The sequence below is a fragment of the Cherax quadricarinatus genome, chromosome 3 (genome assembly GCF_038502225.1).
Source record: "Cherax quadricarinatus isolate ZL_2023a chromosome 3, ASM3850222v1, whole genome shotgun sequence".
NCBI lineage: Eukaryota > Metazoa > Arthropoda > Malacostraca > Decapoda > Parastacidae > Cherax > Cherax quadricarinatus.
Genome location: NC_091294.1, coordinates 56521192 through 56541797, shown reverse-complemented (window position 1 = coordinate 56541797; position 20606 = coordinate 56521192). Strand labels below are relative to the sequence as shown.

General features: G+C 39.0%; 1 protein-coding gene across 3 annotated transcripts in view; it reads left to right on the top strand.

Annotated features, from left to right (window-relative positions):
* Positions 1-20606, top strand: part of LOC128705896 (transmembrane channel-like protein 7) — a 738019-nt gene that overhangs the window by 677967 nt on the left and 39446 nt on the right. For all 3 annotated transcript variants that reach the window (XM_070091935.1, XM_070091932.1, XM_070091933.1), the window contains one exon: positions 681-911. In XM_070091935.1, the coding sequence (XP_069948036.1) occupies positions 681-911 (231 nt within the window). The remainder of the gene's footprint in view (positions 1-680; positions 912-20606) is intronic.

Sequence of the window (20606 nt, the reverse complement as noted above, 5' to 3'; positions counted from 1 at the left end):
AGAACACTATGTCAAAATCCACGGCTCAAGACTCTTCAGCCTGGAAATAAATGGTATAAAATACCGACACAATGGAAATATAAACACATATGCAGTATAATGTGATCCTTTATTGACTACGTTTCGCCCACACAGTGGGCTTTTTCAAGTCACAAACAGAACTGTTCTGTTTGTGACTTGAAAAAGCCCACTGTGTGGGCAAAACGTAGTCAATAAAGGATCACATTATACTGCATATGTGTTTATATTTCCACTCTTCAGCCTACTGTCAGCAAATATCAGATATATTGTTCAAACAAATGTTGGAAATTAGATCACATCTCTGCCAAGTACCTGATCAACCAGGCTGTGATGGTTACATGGGTCAGTGGGCTACTAACAGCAATGGCTGGGCTGTAAAGGGTAAAAAAAAAATTGAACCTGTCAGAGGTATGCATCTTTTTCTAAATTTTGTCACCTATGCATAGTATGATTTTTTTTTTTTTTTTTGTAAACACATATCAAAATTGCAAAGTGCTTCAGCTAGTGCTTTATATGCAGTAAATATAAGTGAAAAATAAAACAAAATTAGAAAATACAGACATGACAGCAGAGGAAAATGTATACAAATATAGAGATAAAAATAAAAAGAAATAGGGAGACAGTCTTTGAAATTTGTCTAATAATGTTTCTTGTTTCAGTTTTTGTGTTCTACATAAAATATTTTGACTGCACTGTGAATAGCAGTCGATCATCTCAGCTGTACCGAACATCACGCTCTAATGCCCTCTTCATCAGCATTCTCCTAGTGTCCTTCATCGTTACTATTATTCCCGTTGGCTACTCAATTGCTGAAATTAAGCCTTCGATTGCGTGTGGCCCATTCAGAGGTTTAACTACCATCTGGAGTGAAATGGTTGGAGTCATATCAGGTATTTATAGTTTAGATACTAAAAGACTCACACATGTATGTGTGTATATATGTGCATGTGGGGGGGGGGGAGTCATTACTAGTACAGCGGTACCTCGGGATACGAACAGCTCAAAACTCGAACAGTTATGTAAGTGTATTTATGTAAGTGCTTTTGTAAGTGAATTTTTGGGGGTCTGAAATTAATTAATCTAATTTACATTATTCCTTATGGGAACAAATTCGTTTAGTATTGGCACTCAAACAGCCTTCTGGAACAAATTAAGTTTGTATCCTGAGGTACCACTGTAATGTATATATGAGTTGGCTATAACCAATCATGTAAGTATGACTGACTGGATTGTGATTACCAGTCAAATACAGTGGGCCCCCGGTTAACGATATTTTTTTCATTCCAGAAGTATGTTCAGGTGCCAGTACTGACCGAATTTGTTCCCATAAGGAATATTGTGAAGTAGATTAGTCCATTTCAGACCCCCAAACATACACGTACAAACGCACTTACATAAATACACTTACATAATTGGTCGCATTGGGAAGTGATCGTTAAGCGGGGGTCCACTGTATAAGTGAATGTGTGTGTGTGTGTGTGTGTGTGTGTGTGTGTGTGTGGAGTGTGATTACTAATCACCTGAATATGTTTGGGATTATAATTACCTATTACACTAGGGCCCCACTGTATGCCATTTCTCTTTACAGTGTTTCACTTTACAGTGTTTCTCTGATACAGACATTTGAAATTATGACTAAAATTCGCTATACGGCTCCTCCCACCTGACTTTATAATGTGGTCACCCTGCCTCACCCAGTTTGTTTACATTCTCCATGAGCTCCGTAATCACCGCGTCTCTCCATTATGTGTGGAAACTCCAAAATTTCATGTTTTAAAAAAATTATTTCATATTTTATTTTATTTTTTATTTTTTTTTTTTAAAGTCGGCTGTCTCCCACCGAGGCAGGGTGACCCAAAAAGAAAGAAAATCCCCAAAAAGAAAATACTTTCATCATCATTCAACTCTTTCACCTCACTCACACATAGCCGGACTCAAGTCCGGCTATATAAAAATAACCGGTTTCCCTGAATCCCTTCACTAAATACAGTGGACCCCTGCTTAACAATCACCTCCCAATGCGACCAGTTATGTAAGTGTATTTATGTAAGTGCGTTTGTATGTGTATGTTTGGGGGTCTGAAATGGACTAATCTACTTCACAACATTCCTTATGGGAACAAATTTGGTCAGTACTGGCACCTGAACATACTTCTGGAATGAAAAAATATCGTTAACCGGGGGTCCACTGTATTACCCTGCTCACACTCCAACAGATCGTCAGGTCCCAAATACAGTGGACCCCCGGTTTACGATATTACTTCATTCCAGAAGAATGTTCAGGTGCCAGTACTGAACGAATTTGTTCCCATAAGGAATATTGTGAATTAGATTAGTCCATTTCAGACCCCCAAACATGCACGTACAAACGCACTTACATAAATACACTTACATAATTGGTCGCATTGGGAGATGATCGTAAACTGGGGGTCCATTGTACCATTCGTCTCCATTCACTCCTATCGAACACGCTCACACTCGCCTGCTGGAAGTCCAAGCCCCTCTCCCACAAAACCTCCCTTACCCCTTCCTTCCAACCTTTTCGAGGATGACCCCTACCCCGCCTTCCTTCCCTTAAATATTTAAATGCTCTTCATGTCATTCTACTTTGATCCATTCTCTCTAAATGACCAAACCACCTCAACAACAACTTATTTTAACTCCACACCTTCTCCTAATTTCCACACTCCAAATTTTCTGCATAATATTTACACACATTGCCCTTAGACAGGACATCTTCACTGCCTCCAACCGCTGCCTCGCTGCTGCATTCACAACCCAAGCTTCACATCCATATAAGAGTGTTGGTACTACTATACTTTCATACATTCCCTTCTTTGCCTCCATAGATAATGTTTTTTGTCTCCACATACACCTCAATGCACCACTCACCTTTCTTCCCTCATCATTTCTATGATTAACCTCATCCTTCATAAATCCATCCGTTGACACATCAACTCCCAAGTATCTGAAAACATTCACTTCTTCTATACTCCTCCTCCCCAATTTGATATCCAAGTTTCTTTATCTAAATCATTTGATACCCTCATCACCTTACTCTTTTCTATGTTCACTTTCAACTTTCTACCTTTACACACACTCCCAAACTCGTCCGCTAACCTTTGCAGCTTTTCTTTAGAATCTCCCATAAGCACAGGATCATAAGCAAAAAGCAACTGTGTCAATTCCCATTTTGTATTTGATTCCCCATAATTTAATCCCACCCCTCTCCCAAACACCCTAGCATTTACTTCTTTTACAACCCCATCTATAAATATATTAAACAACCATGGTGACATTACACATCCCTGTCTAAGACCTACTTTTACCGGGAAGTAGTCTCCCTCTCTTCTACACACCCTAACCTGAGCCTCACTATCCTCATAGAAACTCTTTACAGCATTTAGTAACTTACCACCTATTCCATATACTTGCAACATCTGCCACATTGCTCCCCTATCCACTCCATCATATGCCTTTTCTAAATCCATAAATGCAATAAAAACTTCCCTACCTTTATCTAAATACTGTTCACATATATGCTTCAATGTAAACACTTGATCTACACATCCCCTGTCCACTCTGAAACCTTGCTCATCCGCAATCCTACATTCTGTCTTACCTCTAATTCTTTCAATTATAACCCTACCATACACTTTTCCTGGCATACTCAGTAAACTTATTCCTCTATAATTTTTACAATCTCTTTTGTCCCCCTTCCCTTTATATAAAGGGACTAAACATGCTCTCTGCCAATCCCTAGGTACCTTCCCCTCTTTCATACATTTATTAAACAAAAATACCAACCACTCCAACACTATATCCCCCCTTGCTTTTAACATTTCTGTCATGATCCCATCAGTTTCAGCTGCTTTACCCCCTTTCATTCTACATAATGCCTCACGCACCTCCCCCACACTCACATCCTGCTCTTCTTCACTCCTAAAAGATGGTATACCTCCCTGGCCAGTGCATGAAATTACCGCCTCCCTTTCTTCATCGACATTCAAATGTTCCTCAAAAATTCTCGCCATCTATCCAAAACCTCCATCTCCCCATCTACTAACTCCCCTACTCTGTTTTTAACTGACAAATCCATTCGTTCCCTAGGCTTTCTTAACTTGTTTAACTCACTCCAAAATTTTTTCTTATTTTCATTAAAATTTCTTGACATTGCCTCTCCCACTCTGTCATCTGCTCTCCTTTTGTGCTCTCACCACTCTCTTCACCTTTCTTTTACTCTCCATGTATGCTACTCTTCTTATAACATTTCTGCTTTGTAAAAACCTCTCATAAGCTAACTTTTTCCCTTTTATCACACACTTTACTTCATCATTCCACCAATCACTCCTCTTTCCTCCTGCACCCACCCTCCTATAACTACAAACTTCTGCCCCACATTCTAATACTGCATTTTTAAAACTATTCCAACCCTCTTCAACCCCCCCACTTCTCATACTTGCACCAGTCCACCTTTCTACCAATAGTTGCTTATATCTCACCTGAACTTCCTCCTCACTTTCACCTCCCTCTTACTTGTTGTTGCCATTTTCCTCTTTTCCCATCTGCCTCTTACTCTAACTGTAGCTACAACTAAATAATGATTCGATATATCAGTTGCCCCTCTATAAGCGTGTACATCATGGAGCCTACCCATCAACCTTTTATCCACCAATACATAATCTAACAAACTACTTTCATTACATGCTATATCATACCTTGTATATTTATTTATCCTCTTCTTCATAAAATACGTATTACTTATTATGAAACCTCCTTCTACACGTAGCTCAATTAAAGGCTCCCCATTTTCATTTACCCCTGGCACCCCAAATTTACCTACTACTCCCTCCACAACATTTTTGCCCACTTTAGCATTGAAATCCCCAACCATCATTACTCTCACACTCGGTTCAAAACTCCCCATGCATTCACTCAACATTTCCCAAAATCTCTCTCTCTTCTCTACACTTCTCTCTTCTCCAGGTGCATATACGCTTACTATAACTCACTTTTCACATCCAACTTTTATTTTACTCCACATAATCCTTTTTATATATACTCTAATAATTATACTTATGTATACCTGTACCTAAATAAACTTAAACGCTGTGCTGGCATGCAGGTACACATTAAAATCAATAAGAGTGTCTTATGTCTCGAGACATGATATTAGTATGATAATAATACTCAATAATAATCACTGAGTCTCATTAATTGTCATATATTATGTTAATATATACATTTTCATTAATCCATCTATGATATTTTTTCAAAATTATATAATAAACATGATACTTAACATACAAATATGATAAATACACCCAACAGTAGAATAAATTAACATAAATATGATATGTGGTAGCCAGAGGACTTGTACGAGTGACGGCAAGAATAACGTTTTCTCTAGTCCAACATCAGAGAAAATGTGTTACTGGGGGTAACTGTAGAAAGTTATTCCTTTCGTATGCCTTCACTCAGAACATCATTTCTTCTAAAAATGCCGTTACATGAGAATGGGAGTGTTCCTCTTTATTTATGCTGCTGTATCAACGTAGAGACAATGTGTACACAATGTAGCTTGTACACAAACCAGACGTGTTCACCTGGTTTGTTTACAGAACTCACATCCACCTTGTTTGTTTACATAACTCTCTCTCTCTCTCTCTCTCTCTCTCTCTCTCTCTCTCTCTCTCTCTCTCTCACTCTCTCTCTCTCTCTCTCACTCTCTCACTCTCTCACTCTCACTCTCTCACTCTCTCACTCTCTCACTCTCTCACTCTCTCACTCTCTCTCTCTCTCTCACTCTCTCTCACTCTCACTCTCTCTCACTCTCTCTCACTCTCTCTCACTCACTCTCACTCTCTCTCTCTCTCATTTATTTGTTTTATCTTGTTAACTCACCTCTGACCCCTCATTAAGACTACAAATATTTTAAGGTAAGTAATGAGTGAACTGTACAGTGGATCTTCAATAATCATAAGGCTCGAAAATCGTAATTTTCAAAAATCGTAACGTTATTTTCGTCAAAATATTGATTCGCGAATCATTGTTTGACTCGCAAATAGTCATTCGTCTGGGACACATACACACAGCCCCAAGCTGCCTCACACTCCATTCCCAGCCAGTGTGCCATTGTTTATCAGTGAGTGAAGATGATCCCATGAGTTCATACGATACATTTCATAATATTCCATTCATTTTAGTGCTTGCAACTGCTAAATAAGTCACCATGGCTCCAAAGAAAGCTTCTAGTGGCAGAGGGAGGGGAGGGGAGGCAAATTTATTGTTGGAGAATATGACACTAATGTCAACTCTACGGCTCATTTATCTATCACAGTTCAACTAATATGACATAAACAATATTAATAACATAGAAACATGGAATATACTCTAGAATGAATAAAGTAAGTCATTATGTATGTCACAAGAAGTGTTGTGTTGGGTGTATAAGGGCCACTGAGAGCATAAGCCGTCCATAATGGTGGTGAAGCAGCAGCTGAGGTGCCGGTGTTTTCTATAGCCCTATATAACTCCAACAACATTGGAGGAGTTAGTAGAATTGCTGAATCACTGAAGAAGGCACCCTCTACCACCATCACAACCACTACTACCCTCTACCACCATAACTACTACCCTCTACCACCATCACTACCACCCTCTACCACTATCACAACCACTACTACCCTCTACCACCATCACTACCACCCTCTACCACCACCACTACCACCCTCTACCACCATCACTACCATACTCTACCACTATCACAACCACTACTACCCTCTACCACCATCACTACCAATCTCTACCACCATCACAACCACTACCACCATCACTACCATCCTCTACCACTATCACAACCACTACAACCCTCTACCACCGTCACTGCCACCCTCGACTACTATCACAACCACTGCTACCCTCTACCACCATCACTACCACCATCACACCCACTACAACCCTCTACCACCATCACTACCATCCTCTACCACTATCACAACCACTACTACCCTCTACCAGCATCACTACCACCCTCTACAACTATCACAACTACTACCACTCTACCACCACCACTTCTGTATTTTTCTACAAACTTTTTCTTAAATTATATGTGTGAGAAACACACATAATTTAAGAAAAAGTTTGTAGAAAAATGCGTAAGTGGTGGTGGTAGAGTGGTAGCAATTGTGATAGAGGTAGAGGGTGGTAGTGATGGTGGTAGAGGGTAGTAGTGGTTGTGATAGTGGTAGAGGGTGGTAGTGATGGTGGTAGAGGGTAGTAGTTATGGTGGTAGAGGGTAGTAGTGGTTGTGATGGTGGTAGAGGGTAGTGATTGGTGGAGTGATTGGTGGAATGATGAAGTAAAGGGTGTGATAAAAGTGAAAAAGTTAGCTTATGAGAGGTTTTTACAAAGCAGAAGTGTTATAAGAAGAGCAGAGTATATGGAGAGTAAAAGAAAGGTACTGAATCATTAGGCACAAAGATGTAGTTATCCTCATTGTGGATAAACTTGATCGTTTTCTCTTGGTTGTCTACACTAGCTTCGAAAAACCAGTTACACTTGATCTCTTGATCAGTGTTGTTAGGGAAATCTAACCTGACAGTTTTGGGAGGGTGTGCACCCCCTGTATTGCTTGCAGCAAGCTTTCTCTGGAAGCCTCGTTCCTTTTTTCGAGCCTATTTACTAAAATATGTTTCAAATCTGCCTTCACCATGATCTATGTCGTTGATACCATTAGCTATACTCATTACTGACACAGCAGTTTCACACTGGCGATGAGTTAAAGGATACTCGTGAATAGGAAGGACAAAGAAGGAACATTCACCTCACCAGACACAGGCAATATGGGTATAGTGGCATGTGGGTCACATTGCATCTTTCAAGGTCATTCACCGGGCCACAATCTTCACGAGAGTTACCAACACTGCAATACTCGTTAAGTACTCCAAACCTGCAGCACTTAACCCTTTAACTGTCCAAATTTAGATCTACGTTCTTACTGCTAGCGCTCCAAACGTAGATCTATGTTTTATTTTTCCTACCTCCAAGTTTGGCACGATTGGCCTAGGATGCCTAATCAGCATAGAATGGGTCTTAACCCTGGGTGTGCGCTGTATTAAAAAAATCTGAGACCACATAGTACTCTGTGGGAGCACCAGTTCCTTTGAGTGCCAGCCAGAGCATACTGCGCAGCAAACACCAAGGATTCACTGATGTCATGTCGTATTAACACTCCTCTTTTAAGAGGAAAGTGTCATCCTGTCAAAATGTCCTATAACCTATGCCCTAAGTAAAAAGGAACAATTCTGGAACTGTAATTTCTGCAGGCTGGCTGATTGGCTGTCTGTATCTGTCTGTATCTATCTCTGTCTCTACATCTGTCTTTATCTCAGGTAAACACATACGTAAATACAATTATACATAGTGTAAATTACTTAGGGTAACCCAAAAAATCCAGACAAAGTGCTTGGCCAGCTAGTTGGTTGATTGGCTGTCTCTGTCTCCATCTGTCTCTCTGTATCTATATCTGTCTCTATCTCACAGGAAAACATACTAAATACAATTACACACAGTTTAAATTACTTAGGATAACCCAAAAAATCCAGACAAAGTGCTATAGTACTGTGCTTGTAGAAAGTGATCGCGTGTAATACCAGCTGGTTCATGAGCAACTCTGAGACAGACAGACTGATAGACAGACAGACAGACAGACAGACAGACAGACATGTTTATGTGTAAGAGTGAAAACAAATAAATCGAAGGCTCATCAAATGTCACCACTCTCATTAGCAGAGAGATAAGAGGAAGCTCATCAAAGTCACCACTTACATTAGTGGGGTGATAAAACGACGTTCATTAGTGTCAGCAGTGAAGACGAGGCTCATTTTTGTCAGCAGTGAAGACGAGGCTCATTCGTGTCAGCAGTGGACTGAAGACTACACTCATTAGTGTCAGCATTAGAGTGAAAACGACGCTCATTAGTGTCAGCAGTGGACTGGAGAGATAAGACAAGTGACACACTCTTATATCAGGCATCAAGGGAACTTATTATTATTATATACTCCTGTGTATCCAAATCATTGCTGGGACCTATAAATACTATGTATTTATTGGTGGGAATCGGCCAGTGTGATAATAAAAAAAAAAATAATATTTCTAGACAATAGTATGTGACAGATTGGTGAAAATGTTCACCTGTCACTGTGTTTATGACTATTTGAGCACTATTTCAGTACCTAATAATAGTGTCAGAACAAAGGTTAACTATGAAATCACAAGAACTACTACAAATTGTCATTATCAGAACATAAAAATTGTACAAATTAAAAAAAAATGAGGAAAAAGGTATATCGGCAACACATCTGCAAGTGACAGCGCTTCATGTTGCCTTCAGGTGAGTGACAAGTGCCGACTTTGTGGCCTTATATCTCTGTAAGTACTGACTTTAGATTTTTTTTTTTTTACATTGTGTATAAAAATGTCCTCTTCATTTAAAAAAAAAAAAAAAAAAAGATTTTTTTTTATTTTTCAAAATATTTGGAGCACTGGGCGAGAGAACATAGACCTACGTTTGGACAGTTAAGGGGTTAACACATCTAGCACACGCACCTTGGAATGACAGACGAATTTTCACTCTGTGCACAAACAAATCAGCACAAACTTACTATGTTTATTAATGAACGTCTGGCATGTTACAGTTAAAAAGCCATCTCTGGTATCCAAAGGAGTTACCAGGTACTGCAATGCTTGTTAAATTGTTCTTAACCATCCTTGTTTGTTCCAGTTATGCAGCATTCATCCCAGAAACACTCAGTGCATAGAAGAATAACAGATACATCTTCCTCAGTTAGAGATATAACACAATTTCTACAAGTGGCACTGTCAGATTCATTTGGCAGGCCTCAGTCAGGTTAAGGGTCACCAACTTATACAGGATGGGAAATTCGTCCGTATTTCTCAGGTCGGCAAAGGCAACTAGCTGTGCGGAACTCAGAGGCTCGAGTACCAGTGGATCAGCAAAATACGCCTCTACACTGCATGTTGATAGAGGCGAATGGCTAAGTTCAAATGCAAAGAAGAGGGGTAGCTGATGAGGGGCAGCAAGGCATCAAGCAGAATGCTATTTCCAGTGTTACACTAAGTATACAGGTCTCCCTCAACATTCACGAGGGTTAGGGGATCAAGAGCCTTGCGAATGTTGAAAAATCGCGAATGTTTGGTGCCCCAAAATATTGTAGGGAAATATAATACAATACTACTTCCTTAACTTGTTGAACCATGAACAATCATAAAATACATGAAAATGTTGTAAATTGTACTAAATATACAGTGGACCCCCGCATAACGATTACCTCCGAATGTGACCAATTATGTAAGTGTATTTATGTAAGTGCGTTTGTACGTGTATGTTTGGGGGTCTGAAATGGACTAATCTACTTCACAATATTTCTTATGGGAACAAATTCGGTCAGTACTGGCACCTGATCATACTTCTGGAGTGAAAAAATATCGTTAACCGGGGTTCCACTGTATACATGTTATGGTTTAATAACATGTAAGTTATTAAATACCACTGCCTCCACCACTGCCTCCACCAATCCCTCCACCACTTCCTCAACCACTGCGAGTCTCTACTACCCTCCCTCCGACCCCTCAACTGGCAGCCAGCCCTCCCACCAGTGTGGGGAGTGTTTTGTTTGTTCATTATTTGCTATTAAACTACAGTATAAATAATGTAAACCCATTCATGACTGCATACTGGAATGGCTATTCAGATAGGTATTGGACGGTGACATCATGTGTTTACTCTTGAACACAGCAAAGAATCAAACATTTCTGCTACTACTAATAATAACAATACATAGTAATAATAATAATAATAATAATAATAATAATAATAATAAATATGATAGAATTGAAGAAGGAAATTGTACAAAAATACGAGGGAGTGGTTGATACATGGTCAGTGTGGCTTTGTTTATGCTGGAGTGAGCATTAGTCTCCGTGCTCTTCCAAACATTTCACAATAATGCATTGTGTTTGGTGCTTGTAGATTGAGTGCGACTGGAGTGGTAGAGGCAGTGGTTGAGGAAGCAGTTGAGGCAGTGGGTGAGGCAGTGGGTGAGGCAGCGGTTGAGGCAGCGGTTGAGGCAGTGGGTGAGGCAGTGGTTGAGGCAGTGGTTGAGGCAGCGGTTGAGGCAGTGGGTGAGGCAGCAGTTGAGGCAATGGTATTTAATAACATGTTATAAATAATAATAATACATATTAATAACATGTATTTTTATTATTATTATTATTAACATGTATGTTATTAACCCTTTCAGGGTCCGTCCCGTAGATCTATGGCTTTACACTCAGGGTCCAAACCGTAGATCTACGTCATGAGCTCAGCTCACTCTGATAAACTGTGAGTGGTACATTTGGGCCTAGATATGAGAGAATACATCTATGTGGTATGTGTGCACCACATAAAACAGATCCTGCAGCAAACAGTGTATAATGAGAGAAAAAAAACTGAAATCATGATTTTTCGATTAAAACAGCGACTTTGCAGTGTTTTTTCGTATGTTTTTTATAGTTGTATTTGCGGTTTCTTGATCTCATTTGATAGAATGGAAGACATATTACAGAAATAGAGAGGATTTTGATTGGTTTTAGCACTGGAAATGGCTAAAACTGAGCTCAAAGTAGCAGAAATTTTAAATTTTTGCCGATATTCAAGAGTAAACAAACGACCTCACACGTCTAATACACGCCAGCTGGTGGGTCTAATATGCATTCACAAATATGGTGATGATATTTATACAATTATTACAGTATTGCATAACAGTAAATCTTCTATTTTTTGGTGTGAATAAAAATTCATTATGTGAATAAAAAATCAAAATGGAATTTATTTGTAAAGCCTCAAAATGTAACTAATGAACAGAGGAAATGTTAGCTTAGTTCCAGGAATACATACATTGTTTATTCTGGACCCTATTTTGAAATTGGAATATTTTGAACTTTGTGTTAAATTGGCCAAATTAACAATTTCCGATCACTTTAATTTGTAGTTGAAACAGTTGACTTGGCGATGTCTTGTGCTCAATCGATAGAATAGAAGTAATATTAGTGAAATAGCTAAGACTTTGGTTGACTGGAATAATGTAATTGGCCTAAAATGGGAGTCAAAGTCGGCAAAATCGCCGATTCGTAAATATCGCTGACACATCAAAATTCGCGAGAGCATAATTTCGTCAATTTTCCATCAAATTTCGTACTTTTTGTTTTATTACCCTCACAAAAAGATTCTCTACTATTTCATAAGAAAAAATAACAAAATTTTTTTTTTTTTTTTTAAATTCTTGGACACTGGGGCACCACTTCAGATTTGGGCCTTGGACCCTGAAGGGGTTAAATACCACTTCATCAACCACTGCTTCAACCGCTGCCTCACCCACTGCCTCACCCACTGCCTCACCCACTGCCTCACCCACTGCCTCACCCACTGCCTTACCCACCTCCTCACCCACCGCCTCACCCACTGCCTCACCCACCGCCTCACCCGCTTCCTCAGCCACTGCCTCTACCACTCCAGTCGCACTCAACCTACAAACACCAAACAATGAATTATTGTGAAATGTTTGGAAGAGCACGGAGACTAATGCTCACTCCAGCATAAACAAAGCCACACTAACGATGTGTCAATCACTCCTTCGTATTTTTGTACAATTTTCTTCTTCAATTCTATCGCGTTTATTATTATTATTATTATTATTATTACTATTGTTATTATTAGCAGTAGCAGAAATGTTTCTTTGCTGTGTTCAAGAGTAAACACATGTCACCGTCCAATACCTATCTGAATAGCCATTCCAGTATGCAGTCATGAATGGGTTTACATTATTTATACTGTAGTTTAATAGCAAATAATGAACAAACAAAACACTCCCCACACTGGTGGGAGGGCTGGCTGCCAGTTGAGGGGTCGGAGGGAGGGTAGTAGGGACTCGCAGGTGGTGGAAAACTTAAATATGATTTGGCAGCTGGGAATTTGGAGGCTGGGAATTTTGCGGTTGGGAATTCGCGAACGTGTGAAGCCCGCGAAAGTTGAAAACACGAATGTTGAGGGAGACCTGTATAAGTATATCACTAGTCACAACTCACACATGAGAGTTCTCACAACATGTAGCTGTGATCCAACGTTAGCAGTTTCTATGATGCTCCATCAGTCGGGTGAAATGGGTAGACCTGCAAATTAGTGGGCCCAGACACCTCCAATACATGTCTGCACCCCTCAACCACTAGGCCAAGACTGCGTGGTGGGGAGGGCAGCATGGATTTGTGTAAACATAGAAACATATGTGTAGATTACCTAGGATAACCCAAAAAAAGTCAAACAAAGTGACTTATTTCCATGTGGATGGTGGGGAAAGCAGTGTGGGTAGAAAGGAAGGCAGCATGGGTGGTGAGGAAGGCAGCATTGGTTTGTGTAAACATGTTTTGTCAATATATTGATAACAGTGTTTGTTCGGTTATTGTGCTGCATACAACGAGTGGATATATACACATTAGGCATTATATTGGTCTCACAGACCACGAAAGTTACTTGAAAAAATAAAATATTAGAAAAGAAAATAAAAAATAAAAACAAAAATAAAATTACTGAGTGAGTGGCAGTTGCCAGTGTTGCCATATGCAGTTCACTTTCTGTCAGTTTCACACCTTTATATCTTGGTAAATACTGATCACAAAAAAAAAAAAAATTCTTTTAACCTTTAAACTGTCCAAACATAGATCTACGTTTATGCGCATAGCTCTCTAACCTTGATTTTCCCCATTTGAAAGCCTGTAAAAAAAGTAGATCTACGTTTGGACAGTTTAAGGGTTAAAACAATCAAGAAAATATTATTAAGATTTAGGTAAGAAAATTTTTTTTTTTTTTGACACTGAGAGTGAGTTTAGGATCAGAGGTCTCAACAGTGAAAGGGTTAAAGGAGGGGTTTGGGATATTGGCTATTTGGAGTGACACCTACCTGGAGGGTATTCCGGGGATCAATGCCCCCATGGCCGGGTCCACGACCAGGCCATCTGGTGGATCAGGGCCTGATCAACCAAGCTGTTAGTGCTGGCCGCACGTAGTCCAGCGTATGAACCACAGCCCACAGACTTGTGTCTGGGTACCTCTGCAAAAACAGTGATTATGTGTGAATGATGATGAAAATGTTTCTTTTTTGGGTCACCCTGCCTCAGTGGGAGACGGCCAACGTGTTGGGAAAAAGCTGTTAAGAAAATAGAAGAAAACCCAGATGAGTGTGTGTATATATATATGCATGTACATGCATGTGTAGTGTAACCTAAGTGTAAGTAGAAGTAGCAAGATATACCTAGTACACCTGCCATCCGACTTACGACCGAGTTCGGTTCCAAGAAACCAGTCGTAAGTCGAAATGGCCGTAAGTTGAACTTTACTACTGAATATCAACAAAACATTTTTGTAATGACTTTATTTTATTGTTTTATTTTGGTATTTCATGTTTTACTTCACTTTTTATGTTGTTAGTACTGTATTTTATACTGAAAGGTTTAGGATAAACACTGTGTACAACACAAAGAGTTGTTTATTTCCCAGAAATTTGGCATAAAAGACACGGTCGTAAGTCAAGTGGTCATAAGTCGAGGAGGTCCTAAGTCGGATGGTAGATGTATTCCATGTGTTTACGAGACAGAAAAATAGACACCAGCACTCCTACCATCGTGTACAATAATTACAAGTTTCCATTTCACACTCACTTGGTAGGACGGTAGTACCTCCCAGGGTGGTTATTGTCTACCAACCTATTATATCCATAAGAATGTATATTAACCCTCTGAATGTTTTGGTCATACATACAGTATACGTCTTACGAGCCACCGTTTTTGACGTATATATACTCGTAAATTCTAGCGGCTTCAAATCAAGCAGGAGAAAGCTGGTAGGCTCACATGTGAGAAAATGGGTCTGTGTACACAGTGTGCACCATATAAAAAAAATACTGCAGCACGCAGTGCATAATTAGAAAAAAAAAAAACTCCCACCGTTTTTTTAATTAAAATGTGGTCTATTTTCGTATAGTATTTATGGTTGTATTCTCGTTTTCTTGGTCTCATTTGATAGAATGGAAAACATATTATAGAAATAGAGTGATTTTGATTGGTTTTACTATGAAAAGAACCTTGAAATGGAGTTCAAATTAGGGGAAATGTTTGATTTTTGCCGATGTTCAAAAGTAAACAAATGATGTCATTTTCCAATAAATGTCCAAGTAGCCATTCTAATATGCAGTCATGAATGGGTTGACATTATTTATACAATTATTACAATATTGCAATAGTTTGCATAACAGTAAATCTTCTATTTTTTGTTTGAATAAAAATTCAAAATAGAAAGCAAGAGTAATATCAGAGGGGCCTGGAGACGTGACCGATGAACAAAGAAAATGTTATTTTAGAGCCAGGAATGTTTGCAGTGTTCATTCTGGACCCTATTTTGAAATTGTCATATTTTTTAATTTGCGTGAAATTGGCCAAATTGCAAATTTCTGACCACGTTATTGGGTAGTTGAAATCAGTAAATGGGCAGTTTCTTGTACTCAGTCGATAGAAAAAATGAAGTTCTAAAGAAATAGCTATGAGTTTGGTTGACTGGAACAATGGAATTAGCCGAAAATAGGGCTCAAAGTGGGCGAAATCGCCAATTTGTAAATATCGCCGAGGTTGCTAACTTCGTGAGAACATAATTCTGTCAGTTCTCCATCAAATTTTATTCTTTTGGTGCCATTACAATCAGGAAAAGATTCTCTATCATTTCCTTAGAATTTTTTTTTTTTTTTTTTTTTTTTTTTTTTTTTTTTTTTTTTTTTTTTTGAAATTTCGCGACACCAGGAGACACCTCAGGATTTACCATTGCGACAGTCAAGGGGTTAACCCTTTCAGGGTTTCCAACATACTAGTAAGTTTTAGGCACCAGGGTTATTGACATACTGGTACGCATAAATTCTAGCGCCTTCAGATCTAGCAAGAGAAAGCTGGTAGGCCTACATTACGCACACAGTGCGTAATGAGGAAAAAAACTGACCGTGTTTTTGGTTTAAAACAGCGACTTTGCACTGTTTTTTTGTATGGTATTTATGGTTGTATTCTAGTTTTCCTGGTCTCATTTTATAGAATGGAAGATACATTACAGAAATTGAGATGATTTTGATTGGTTTCAAAATGAAAAGTACCTTGAAATTAAGCTCAAAGTATCAGAAATGTTCGATTTTTGCCAAAGTTCAAAAGTAAACAAATCATGCCACACGTCCAATACACATCAACTGGTGAGTCTAATATTCTTTCACAAGTGCGCTGATATTATTTATACCATTTCTACACTAATGCAGTAGTCTGCATAACAGTAAATCTTCTATTTTTTGAGAATAAAAATTCAAAGTGGAAAGCAAAAGAAATGTAAGAGGGGCCTGGGGGCATGACTAATGAACAGAGGAAATGGTTTTTTAGTGCCGGGAATGTCTGTCTTGTTTATTCTGGACCCTATTTGGAAATTGGCATCTTTTGAAATTTGTGAAATTGGCAAAATTTTCAATTTTTGACCACTTTATTGGATAGTTGAAATCGGTAAATGGGTGGTTTCTTGTACTCATTTGATACAAAAAAATGGAGTTCTAGCGAAATAGTTATGATTTTTGTCAACTAGTACACTGGAATTGGCCAAAGATAGGGCTCAAATTAGGCGAAATCACCAATGTGTAAACATCGTCGAGGCCGCTAACTTCACTAGAGCATAATTCCATAAGTTTTCCATCAAATTCTCTATTATTTCAAAAGAAAAAATAATTTTTTTTTCTTAAAAATTATTGACCCTGAGAACTAGTTTAGGAGAGGGCCTCTCGACCCTGACAGGGTTAATTGTGATTAAAGTCAGTACCTGACCAGCCAGTCTATGGTTTGTATGCCAGTTTGCATGCTGCCAACAGTAACAGCCTGGTTGATTAGGCTTGGTCATGGACTGGGATGCAGGAATGTTAAACCTCAGAACACCCTCCAGGCATGATGCAAAATAACCACTGTAAAAAATAAGGAATTTCCATGTGCTTTTGTTAATTTCTCACATTATCAAAGAACTGTGAGAAATCATGAAAACACTTGAAAATTCACTATTTTTCACAGTGGTTATTTTACATATTGTGATATCATCTGTTTACTTTGATCTTATTGCAGTATACAGTGGACCCCCGCTTTACGATCAGCTCCAAATACGACCAATTATGTAAGTGTATTTATGTAAGTGCATTTGTATATGTATGTTTGGGGGTCTGAAATGGACTAATCTAATTCACAATATTCCTTATGGGAACAAATTCGTTCAGTAATGGCACCTGAACATACTTCTGGAATGAAATAATATCGTAAGCCGGGGGTCCACTGTATATACATTTGTGAATATACATAATTTTTTTTTTCAACACCAGCAGTCTCCCACCAAGGTAGGGTGACCCCCCACTCCAAAAAATGAAAGTTTTCCTTCTTTTTTCCTTTAGTAATTTATACAAGAGAGGAGGTTATTAGCCCCATATTACTCCCAAAATTTTAGTCGCCTTATGACACACACAGTTTATGGAGGAAGGATTCTTCTCCATTTCCCCTGGTGTGTGTACTCACCTAGTTGTTGTTGCAGGGGTTGAGTCACAGCTCCTGGCCCCGCCTCTTCGCTGGCCACTTCTAGGTCACTCTTCCCTCTCCATGAGCTTTATCATACCTCTTCTTAAAGCTATGTATGGATCCTGCCTCCACTACATCACTTTCCAGACTATACCACTTCCCGACAACTCTGTGACTGAAGAAATGCTTCCTAACACCCCTGTGATTCATCTGAGTCTTCAGCTTCCAACTGTGACCTCTTGTTGCTGTGTCCCATCTCTGGAACATCCTGTCTCTGTCCACCTTGTCGATTCCTCTCATTATTTTGTATGTCATTATCATATCCCCCCTCTCTCTCTTGTCCTCCAGTGTTGCCAGGTCGATTTCTCTTAAACTATCCTCATAGGACATACCCCTTAGCTCTGGGACCAGTCTAGTTACAAACCTTTGCACTTTCTCTAGTTTCCTTACATGCTTGGCTAGGTGTGGATTTCAAACTGGTGCTGCATATTGCAATATGGGCCTAACATACACAGTGTACAGAGTCCTGAATGATTCCTTATTAAGATGTTGGAGTACTGTTCTTAAGTTTGCTTGGCACCCATATGCTGCTGCAGTTATTTGGTTGATGTGGATCTCAGGAGATGTGCCAGACGTTATACTCACACCAAGGTCCTTTTCCTTGAGTGAGGTTTGTAGTCTCTGGACCCCTAGACTGTCCTCCATCTGCTGTCTCCTTTGCCCTTCCCCAGTCTTCATGACTTTGCACTTGGTTGGATTGAACTCTAGGAGCCAGTTGTTGGATCAGGCCTGTAACCTGTCCAGATCCCTTTGTAGTTCTGCCTGGTCTCCGTCCAATTGAATTCTTCTCATCAACTTCACATCATCTGCAAACAGCAGCACTTCGGAGTCTATTCCTTCCATCATGTCATTCACAAATACCAGAAACAGCACCGGTCCTAGGACTGACCCCTGTGGAACCCCGCTTGTCACAGGCGCCCTCTCTAATGCCTCGCCATGTACCATGACCCACTGTTGTCTTCCTGAGAGGTATTCCCTGATCCATTACAGTGCCTTCCCTGTTATCCCTACCTGGTCCTTCAGCTTTTGCACTAATCTTTTGTGGAACTGTATCAAAAACTTTCTTACAGTCCAAGAAAATGCAGTCTACCCACCCCTCTCTCTCTCTTGTCTTACTGCTGTCACCCTGTCATAGAACTCCAGTAGGTGTGTGTGTGTGTGCGTGCTCACCTATTTGTGGTTTCAGGGGGTCAATTCATAGCTCCTCTGTGTGTGTGTGTGTTATGTTTTTTTTGTATGTGTATGTATTTTTGTTTGCTTTGTGATTACCAGTCATATGTACAATGTGTTTGAGATTGTGAGTACAGTGGTACCCTGAGTTTCGTACAGCTCCCAACTCGAACAATTATGTAAGTGTATTATTGTAAATGTTTTTGTAAGTGTATTTTTGGGGGTCTGAAATGGATTAATGTAATTTACATGATTCCTTAAGGGAACAATTTCGTTCAGTAACGGCACTCAAACAGCCTTCTGGAATGAATTATGGCCAAAACTTGGGGTACCACTGTATTTTACTTAGAGGAACTGGGGTGATATATATGATGACTTGTCATCAGTGTTTACTTTATCATGTACTACAGTGAAACCTCAGTTGTTGAACCTAATTCGTTCCAGATATCAGTTCAACAACCAAACCAACTTCTCCCATAAAGAATAATGTAAATAGAATTAATCTGTTCCAGACCAAAAATAACACTATAATAATTTATTAATAATAATGTACTAACTACTATATGAAACAATATATAAAATTATGCAGCACACAGAAACTGTAAAAATGAGTACTAAATGAAAATTTAACTGAAATACTGTACAGTAAATGAAAATTTAATTGCCTCTTAACTGTTAGAGGAGAGCTAGTGGTAAAATTGTAGCTGCTTCAGATCTTGCGGAAGAAAGCTGGTCGGTGTACATGTGAGAGAATGGGTCTGCATGGTCAGTGTGTGCGGTATAAAAAAATCCTGCAGCACACAGTGCAAGAGAAAAAAAAATGTCACCATGTTTTTGGTTTACAACAGTGACTTTGTGGTGTATTTTCTTATGGTATTTATGGTTTTATTCTCATTTTCTTGGTCTAATTGATAGAATGGAAGATATATTACAGAAATACAGATGATTTTTCAATGGTTTAAAGACTAAAAGTAACTTGAAATTGAGCTCTCAATAGTGGAAATGTTTGATTTTTGCCGACATTCAAGTGTAGACAAATTACGTCACGCATCCAGTACACATCAACTGGTGGATCTAATATGCATTCACAAATGCACTGATATTATTTATAGAATTATTTCAATTACACAGTAGTCTGAATAACAGTAAATCTTTTTGTGTGTGTGTGAATAAAAATTAAAATGAAAAGCAAGAATAATATAAGAGGGGCCTGGAGATGGGACTAATGAACAGAGAAAATGTTATTTTAGTGCCAGGAATGTCTGCAGTGTTTATGCTGGACCCTATTTTGAAATTGGCCTTTCTTGAATTTTGTGTGAAGTTGGCCAAATTCATAATTTCAGATCACTTTATTGGGTAGTTGAAACAGGTAAATGGGCAGTTTCTTGTACTTATTCGATAGAATAAAAGTAGTTCTAGTGAAATAGCTATGAGTTTGGTCGACTGGAAAAACAGAAGTGGCCCAAAATAGGGCTCAAAGTGGGTGAAATCGCCTATGCATAAATATTGCCAAGTCCACAAACTTCTCGATAGCGTAATTCCATAAGTTTTCAATCAAATTTAGTACTTTTGGTTTCATTACCTTTACAAGGTGCACAGCAAGAGCTCCAGAGATGTTTATAGCACGCACATTAGTCACAATACTGACTGAGACCCATCCCATTCTGGGGACTC